Raw genomic sequence first — 9,344 nt, 5'->3', positions numbered from 1 at the left:
TTCAATCACATGTCTGTGATATGGAAGATAAACGTATGTAGGCAGGGAGCCAATTAGGAGGGGGATTTTTTGGCGATTTAGTGCAACCAATCAAGTAGGTGACCTATACAAGGAGTTTTTCCGTTTCGGTACAAGGAGGATATATCACATTATTTAGAAATGTAGAGCAACATCAATCCGCTCAATCATCTAGGTCTGTTACTTCTGTACAAACCCTGTGCAAAGCAGGCATCCTGCAGAGATTACTCATCGTTGGGTTTGGGTGTAGCAAATACATGCTGTTTACCTGATACTACGGAAAACAAAACATTTTTGGAGCTGGATTATGTGTAGCTGGAAGGAATGTGAGTCAGAAAGAGAAACCCTTAAACTACCAATAGCTAAGGACTGTGTTGGATTCATTCCAGTCATTGTTTAAAGGGTTCAATATATGACCAACCACAGTCGTTCAGAAACCACAGTGGAGGAAGTAACCCAATTGATTATTCTTACACTTTGGTTCCCCTTTCTATGAATGCGTTTTCATCATTTTTTTCAGTATATATGATGGGAGAATCAAACACAGGCACGCAGACCCAATTCCATCATTCAGGAGACAAGACGTCAGCTCTGTTGGACTTGAGAAAGGTAAATTGAGATCAATTCTGTCCATCATTCCTAGATGGAGACCATTCAGTAGCAGATTCGTTGACTAACACAGATTTCTCAGAGAAGGAGGAACGTTGTGTTGTGGAATCATTTTGATTGAAAGTCAGTGGAGTAATGATAAAAAGGGTTCATAGCAGAAGTCGATCAAATCATGCTTCTAATCTCTTCCTCTTACTGCTCAACAAAGTACATGTATGAGATTTTCCATCTTGTTCATTTGGTTTTGACATTTCTTCTATTCGTCTAAATCAACATACATTCAGGGTCTTATTTACATTTACATTTGGGGCATTTAGCAGACGCTTTTATCCAAAGCGACTTACATCAGTTAATACACACATTGACACACCGACACACCGACGGCAGAGTCAACCATGCAAGGCGACAGCCAGCTCATCAGGAGCAGTTAGGGTTAAGTGTCTTGCTCAGGGACACATCGACACTCAGCTAGGAGGAGCTGGGGATCGAACTAGCAACCGTTCGTTGTAAAGCATTGTGAGTGACCACAGGTTAGAGTGCTATGGAAGCGCAGTTTATTGATCTTTTCTATACATTAACATCTATGTGTCTATTCTTCCAGCATGCGCTCACTGGCTCTCTTCCTGACCTTTGCGGTCTTCAGCCTCGCTTCCCCTCACCTCAACGACCAATGGGAAGCATGGAAGGCCGAGTTCCAGAAGGTGTACACCAATGAGGTACGACCACCGTGCACGCACACACACACACACACTAACACACACACACACACATAAACCCCGACACCCTAACTCACATAAACACCTACACACACACACACACGCACACCGCACACACAAACACACACACACACACACACACAGACGGTGTGCTATGGTCTCCTCCAGGCGGAGGCATTGTACAGAAGGGCCGTGTGGGAGAACAATTGGAGGATGGTGAGGAGGCACAACCTGGAGGCCGAGGCCGGGAACTCCACCTTCACCCTGGGCCTGAACCAGCTGGCTGACATGGTGGGTCCTCCAGCGCCTCCGTGTGGCTCTCGTCCAGCTAAGTGCTGCTAATTGCAAAACAATGTGGATCTGGATCAGACCGGTTCCCTTCGCAGCACTTACTCAAACCACCCTCTGACTCCCGATCGTAATCTCCCGATAAATATCTGATAGGATTAAATGTGACATATCATCCCAATTATACCCTCAAAACGGCTTGTAACAGCTAATCACATTCACACCTGGTGGTATAATATGTCACCTTTAATCCATAATAATGTTCATCATCTGGGACTGAAACAGGACAAAATTGTAAAAACAACAGATAAAGAAACAGAAACAACTATACTGTAATGTGTGGTATCAAGAATTATATCATTTCATTTTGGAAATGAATCAGCATCAATAACATTCTGTTCTTATTGTTAGTGAGATTTAAAATCATGCCGAAAAGTGTGTTTCGTCTAATCTGTAGCTGATTATCTGAACGGATCACAGCGAATGGATACAAGTCACCACATTTGAATTAGGTCCATCCTTCACGTTTTGTTTCTGTGTGAACTCAAGACCACAGACGAAGTGAACGCAAAGCTCAACCGTCTCACGGAGGAAGACCCCGCCAGCTTCGACAGCTGGACCTCCACACGATGGGACAAGGGGGTCGAGAAACTCCCAGAGAGTGTGGACTGGAGACAGTACGGTCTGGTGTCTCCTGTCCAAAGCCAGGTGAGTGAGGAGGACAGAAGGAGAGAGAGAGAGACGCCAGCGGTCCATGAGCAGTTGCTCCAGGGCGTGGTCAATGTACATCTGCCCGATGTACTAACATGCACACACACACACACACACACACACACACACTAATACATAAACACCCACACTTGCATTACACACACTAACACACACCATCATCAAACACCCTCACATTTGTAGTTATCCTTTAAATCCTTTTCACTCAGCTAACACGTACAAACAGCAGAATAGAGAATTGATGGGGATGTTCTTTTAATTGTTATTCAAGCAATGGATGTCTTGTGACAGTTGCCAACTTACCATGAACACACTTGCACACATGAACAACACCGATGATCTCCGTCGATCTCCGTCATTCACTTTGCCTAACTCTGGCTGAATCAGCGGGTTTGGGCGTTAGACCGCCCTCTGGTGGACCATTTTCTTTTTTTTTTTATATTCGTTTATCGGCCATTATAAATGCCGATACCGAATAGTTAGAAAAATGCCTAATATCGGCCGATAATATCGGCCTGCCGATATATCGGTCGGGCTCTATCACACACCCTCACATACACACACAAACACACACAGCATCACACACCCTCACGTACACACACAAACACACACATATTCACATCAGCTCACACAAACATATACACCCACACTTGCATTACACTACTTCACACACACACAGCATCACACACACACACACACACACACACACACACACACACACACACACACACACACACACACACACACACACACACACACACACACACACACACACACACACACACACAAACATATACAGTACCTGTAATCCCCAGGGGCAATGTGGCTCCTGCTGGGCCTTCAGCGCCGTGGGGGCCCTGGAGGGCCAGATGGCGATGAAGACCGGGTTCCTGGAGCCCCTCAGCCCCCAGAACCTGATGGACTGCAGCCTCGAGAACCACGGCTGTAACGGGGGCTGGGTCTCCAAGGCCTTCCAGTACGTCATCGATAACGACGGCATCGACTCCGGGAGATACTACCCCTACGAAGAGAAGGTGCCCTCCGTTTTCCTTTTCCTAAAGTTCATTTACTACGACTTTGAACACAAGGTTCTGCTATTTTGCTCTTCTTGAAAGCACCGTGCTCTACCGACAGGTGCGGGTGTGATTAGCCGTTACAAGCCGTTTCAAGCCCTGCCTTGCCCAGTGCTTTAGTGACATCACAAGGGGGGGTGTCCCCCTAGATGTATGATCGATAGAAGAGACAATCAGTTGCTGCAGTCCACTGGGCAGGCTGGTAGGCTGAAGTATCCAGCACATATCTTGGTGGACTCTCCGACTTGTGAGAGTGTCACCAACCTTTTTTCTTTTTATCCTGTTAGAGGTGGCCACAGAACAGCACTAACATGGGCAAGTTCATGATTGGCAGATCTTGGTGTTAGTACCAGCAAATATTCTCCCCAAGTCACAGGGGAGGTCAGATTTTGAAAATGGCCCTTCATGGCAAATCACACTCACACCTGGTGGTAAAATAAGAGCCCAGTACAAAACATGAAGAGGTTAATTGCTGACGTTATTGACTCCAAACCATGCCCACAATGTACAGAGAGACAGACATACATGCAGATAGATCAGATGGACAGACGGACCATAGACAGACATAGTTGCACACATATTATACATGAAAAACATACATACCGTACAGACAGACAGACATCATGACAGCATGCAGCCAACAGCCAGACATGCCTGTACACGATTCAACCTAGTTGTGTGCGCCTTTTTTTTGTTTGTAATTATTTCGCTCCACTTCAAAAGGTCGGAGATTGCCGGTATTCGTCCAGAGGAAGAGCTGGCTACTGCGTGTCTTTTGCCGCTGTCCCGAGGGGCAATGAAATGGCCCTGCAAGCTGCCGTGGCAAAGGTGGGGCCTGTGTCGGTCGCCATCAACGCTGGATTGCCGTCGTTCCATCACTACAAAGAAGGTAAGGTGAACAGACACACACACTGATATGCACTACAATCAATAAGATCGCTGAGAAATACACGTTAGAGCAAATCAGATCACTGGAAGATATACAGCAGAAATCTAAATAAGTGAGAATGTAGGCGGTTTTAACAGAGACGTTATTTTCATAGAGAAATTGTTTCACACACCTGTTATTGACAGGCAAGATGGATTCCCCAAGCCAATCACAGAGGAGATGCAATGATTGGCCAGAAATTAGCTGGGATATAGCAGGGATATAGTATACAGACAGTATAAATTGGCTCATGTGGTGGCAGGGGCTGTCAACTCAAAACAGATATTCTCACAGCACGTGTCATTCACTAACTGGCTCTGTCGTCAAATATAACAGTTTATTTCTATTTGTTCGAATTTTCTGACATTATTCACTGTTCTTTAATTTAGCATCAGAAAGGTTCCCTTTAATAGAGGGAAATTGAAATCCAGTTCATGCACTTCTACTTGTTTAAAGCAAAATGCTACTTTTTTCGTAGGCGTGTACGATCCACCAGACTGCAGTACTGAGACCACCACCCATGCTGTACTGGTGGTGGGCTATGGCACAGACCAAGGACAAGATTACTGGATTGTGAAAAACAGGTGAAGACCACTCCCATACCCCGTCTGAGTGGAGGCTGTTTGTGTATGTGCTTGAAGCATCAGATAGACATTAAAAAGAAAAACCAAGGAGACGAAGCTGTACACAGCAGATCCTGGTCTGACGTTCCAACTATAGGTATTAATAGGAGCTATATATAGTAGTAAAATACTACTATACTACTATTGGGTACCAATGACAGAGGACCGGAGCTTAGTTTGATAGAATACGGGAACAATATCCGAAATATGCCAATATAAATATCATTAAATCACTTAAACAAACATAATTCTCCCAGTGGAACATTTCAGTACAAATGCGTGACATTGGAGATGAAACAATGTGTCATTTAAGGCAAATACAACTACTTTAACCATTTAGCAAATGTTTTGAATAGCCTTGTTTCGAATGGCATCATGAATTTGTGTATTCAGCAATGAATTACAAAGACCACACAGATACCACACATTAAAAGTGGCACACAAACTAACAATGATAAAGTATAAAACGTTATCATTGAATATTGTGTCGTATCTTTTGCTTTTCTCCACATTTCATAATTTCTCCACTCTTCCTTTCCAGCTGGGGTTCTAGGTGGGGAGAGCAAGGGTATATCCGCATGGCCAGGAACAAGAATCTCTGTGCGATAGCGCGCCGTCCCATCTACCCTATAGTTGGTAACTGATCGGGGTCCCCTTGTGGTCGTTCCAGCATCCAACAGCCTCACAAAGAAATGTTATGCTGAATACGATAAATGGTTTTGAATGTTTTTACTCTTCTGTGTCTCCTCATTGGTACATGCTTCTTCTGGGTTATTTTATTTTGGTTTAATTTTTATAATCCTGCATTGCAGTTAGAACTAGAATATTAAACAATGATTACAAAGATAATTCAATGAGCATACATTATGATATAAATGAATAAATTGTGAATATAAATAAAACATATGTTGTCATAAAATGTTTATGTTCTACCAGAAAAAATATATATATTTTTTAAGTTAATTTATCCTCACGTGTCTGAAGAACCCCCCCCCCCCCCCCCCCCCCATTCATATTTGTATATTTCTGTAAATGCGGTGCAAACTACATGACTTCCTGGCTCAATTAGACACACCTTGGTTAAATTAGCTACAACACAGACAGGTGCATAAGATCCAATTAGCTACAAAATCTTTCCATGCATATTCTGTGTCCAGGCATGTATGTCAGTGCTGTTTACTCCTGGTAAAATAACCAGATTTCTGACTACATTTTAATGACTCATTTGAATTTAGGGACAGGTTCTTTTGGTGTTCTCCGGTTATCTCTCTCGCTCATATTAGGCTTTTTCGGGTACTTTATTATATAGCTTAGTGTGCAAAATTCCCCACATGTTAGAGGGCAACATAAGCATTCATATTTGACTGGATTACTTCAGGATTATTTCCCGTCTACCTGCATTACACACGGTTTGTACTCTCAGAAAACCTTAATCTATTAGGTGAAATGAATGTGTGTCATACTAAGGTGCACATTTCTGGTGGGTTTTTAGGTGCGGCAGCATGTTTGGGAGCCTACTTGTCTCCCTTCTCTGTGGATACGCGGTGGCCATCCTCAGCCCAGAACTTGACAAACATTGGGGACTTTGGAAGAAGATGCACAATAAAGTGTATTCTGATCAGGTAGACGGGATTTGGGTCATTTGTCTACATTGTGATGAAACCCGGAACTGAAATGAGGTTTGAATAAAACGTGGAACTGAAATGAGGTTCCAGGTTTGAATGATCAAACCTGGAACTGAAATGGCTGTGTTCCGTTTGTAAGGTGAATGATCCAACCTGGAACTGAAATGGCTGTTCCATTTTTAAAATCAATTGCCAAATGTGCTGTCTTTTTGTAAGTTTGAATGGGACTGCTAACCTGTCCTTATGATCTTGTGTATCATTAGTCAGTGGCATTCAAATCGAGTCATATTGTTTGTTAAAGGGGACTTATTATACCACCAGGTGTGAGTGTGATTAGCAACGTTGGCATGCTGGATAGATCAGTCTACCAGCCTCCCCAGTGGAATAGCCAAGGTTGCTTATCTAGCCGTGATGCATCTAGATGGACACGCCCACCTTAATGTCAGAAGCTGCACATTTTCACAGCGGCTTGTGATGGCTAATCACACTCACACCTGGTGGTATAATATTTCCGCTTTAAGGGGGTAGGCCTATGCCATGAAGTCTGCCTGGTTGTTTTAGCTGCTTGGGCTAGGATGCATGATGCTAATGTGCTCTCTAACAACTCTATTTTATGTTGAGGTTTTCCTACTTGCCTTGTCTTATAAACCTGCTTCCCCTGTGTTGTCCAGATTGACGAGTTTGGCCGCAGGCGAATCTGGGAGGAGAACTTGGATATGATCAATGTCCACAACTTAGAGGCCACTCTGGGCATGCACACATATGAGCTGGCAATGAATCACCTTGGAGATTTGGTTAGTAACTTTGTCATGAGGCCAGATCATTTTGATAGTAGATTATTTTAAGTGACTACTGTTGTAAATTATTGCTATTTTATGGAAAATTCAGCATCGCATTTGCAAGGTTGTAAAGATCTTAAAAAACAGACTAAAAGGCTTCTGGATTAATTTGACTAACCGTCCTAATGTTTTGAGTTGTGGCGGTCATGATCTTCCACTTTTATTTGTACTTCCTCACAGACTACAGAGGAAGCCTCAAGTTCCCTCATGGGCACTCGTGTCCCAGACGACCTTGAAAGGGCCATGTCGAACTTCACCAGAGTCGACGATATGTCGGTGCCCTCCAGCCTGGACTGGAGGAGGAAGGGCCTCGTAACGGCAGTCAAAGACCAGGTCAGAGTATCCATTTTGTCCTAATTGTTAACTGCTGTGGTACTTGGGATCCTTAATCCAGGATTGTTGTATTTTATATTGATACATGGCTCTGTCAAAGTTTGTCTGACTTCAAATGTGGCCTGTTGAGGATGACTGGGGAAAAGCCTTGCCTCAAACTGCTTTGGGATCCAACATAGTTCATCCTCGTCTGTCGCAGGGGTCCTGCGGGTCCTGCTGGGCCTTCAGTGCCGTGGGTTCGTTGGAGGGCCAACTGAAGAAGATCAATGGTTCCCTAGTCTCCCTCAGTCCCCAGAACCTCTTGGACTGCTCCATGAGGTTTGGAAACCACGGCTGCCACGGTGGCTATATCGTCAGCGCCTTCCTCTACGTCATTAAGAACAATGGCATCGACTCGGATGCGGCTTACCCCTATACAGGCAGAGTGAGTTATCAATAATGCTAAGGGCACGACTGGTTTTAAGAGCATCAACATCATTGTCAGGTGAAAGGTTCGAAAATCATGGCGCACCGAACGCAGATTCAATTGTGACAGTCTCTAGGTTTGCTGCACCTCCAGGGTTTCAATAGTTTAGTGTTTAATGTTCTATTCCTTTCGATTCTTCAGATTGGATCTTGCAAGTACGACCCGAAATTGAAGGTTGCGAGTTGCTCTGGTTATAAGTTCTTGCCGAAAGGGGATGAAGTGGCACTTAAGCATGCCATTGCTATGATTGGTCCGATCTCAGTTGCCGTAGACGCCTCCCGGCCAAAGTTCCTCTTCTACCATCACGGTGAGTGGTGTTGATGCTGTAAATGCCTGACCACAACCTTAAAGTCTCAACTTAAGTTGTTCTAATTTCCTGACTTGCACACAATGGCTGCTAAAATTATCATTCTGGCCATAATTTACTATTGTAAAAGCTGTACCTCTAACGGCCACTATTATTATTGAGACACTTCAAATGAACTGCAATCCAGCAAATTGATTTGGGTTTGTATTTGGAAACAAGTCATTCTTTACAGAGAGAATAATAAGGTTCCCCTGAATAGGTGTGTACAGGGACCACACATGTAGCCACCAGGTTAACCACGGTGTTCTGGCCGTCGGGTATGGAACTGAACATGGACGGGACTACTGGCTTGTCAAGAACAGGTGGCGTTTCAGTTCTTGAGTAAAAAAAAGATATTTTTAGAATAAACATATTTTTCTTGAGTTTGCAATCTAGCTTGACTGTCAGCTTGGAGTTCCCTTTTTTTTCGGGGGGGGGGGGGGGGGGCACGTACATGTTCATAACGTATAGACCCTTAAACTCTGGCTAAAAGCAAACGCCAAATAGCTCATATGAATTGGGTTTGATCCATCATATTGTGTTTTTTTAATTCCTGTTTTCAGTTGGGGTGCTCGCTATGGCGAGCAAGGTTACATCAAGATGGCCAGGAACAGACACAACCAATGTGGCATCGCTCTCTATGCATGTTATCCCACCATGTGAAGGCCAGAATGCCTAGCTCCCAAGCTTTTGTGTATTTAAACTTCGCCAACTTGAATAAAACTCAAAACAAACATTTTAAAATTGTTGC

The 9,344-nt window shown here is 43.8% G+C and overlaps 2 protein-coding genes across 3 annotated transcripts; both read left to right on the top strand.

Annotated features, from left to right (window-relative positions):
• Positions 1-524: 524 nt before the first annotated feature.
• On the top strand, positions 525-5,712 carry LOC132450992 (procathepsin L-like). The gene is made up of 8 exons (XM_060043205.1): positions 525-627; positions 1,229-1,343; positions 1,512-1,634; positions 2,181-2,339; positions 3,176-3,394; positions 4,157-4,322; positions 4,840-4,945; positions 5,526-5,712. The coding sequence occupies exons 2-8, from the start codon at positions 1,230-1,232 to the stop codon at positions 5,626-5,628; spliced, it is 990 nt and encodes a 329-aa protein (XP_059899188.1). The 5' UTR covers positions 525-627; position 1,229; the 3' UTR covers positions 5,629-5,712.
• Positions 5,713-6,106: 394 nt separating this feature from the next.
• On the top strand, positions 6,107-9,337 carry LOC132450990 (cathepsin S-like). Of its 2 annotated transcripts, XM_060043203.1 has the most exons (8): positions 6,107-6,393; positions 6,477-6,606; positions 7,281-7,403; positions 7,629-7,781; positions 7,981-8,205; positions 8,389-8,554; positions 8,814-8,916; positions 9,157-9,337. In XM_060043203.1, the coding sequence occupies exons 2-8, from the start codon at positions 6,487-6,489 to the stop codon at positions 9,254-9,256; spliced, it is 990 nt and encodes a 329-aa protein (XP_059899186.1). In that variant the 5' UTR covers positions 6,107-6,393; positions 6,477-6,486; the 3' UTR covers positions 9,257-9,337. The 2 variants fall into 2 exon arrangements, with proteins under 2 accessions (XP_059899186.1, XP_059899187.1); XM_060043204.1 differs by lacking the exon at positions 6,477-6,606.
• The last annotated feature ends 7 nt before the right edge of the window (positions 9,338-9,344 follow it).

Source organism: Gadus macrocephalus, chromosome 22 (assembly GCF_031168955.1).
Source record: "Gadus macrocephalus chromosome 22, ASM3116895v1".
Classification (NCBI taxonomy): domain Eukaryota; kingdom Metazoa; phylum Chordata; class Actinopteri; order Gadiformes; family Gadidae; genus Gadus; species Gadus macrocephalus.
This window is presented reverse-complemented; position numbering and strand designations above follow the sequence as displayed.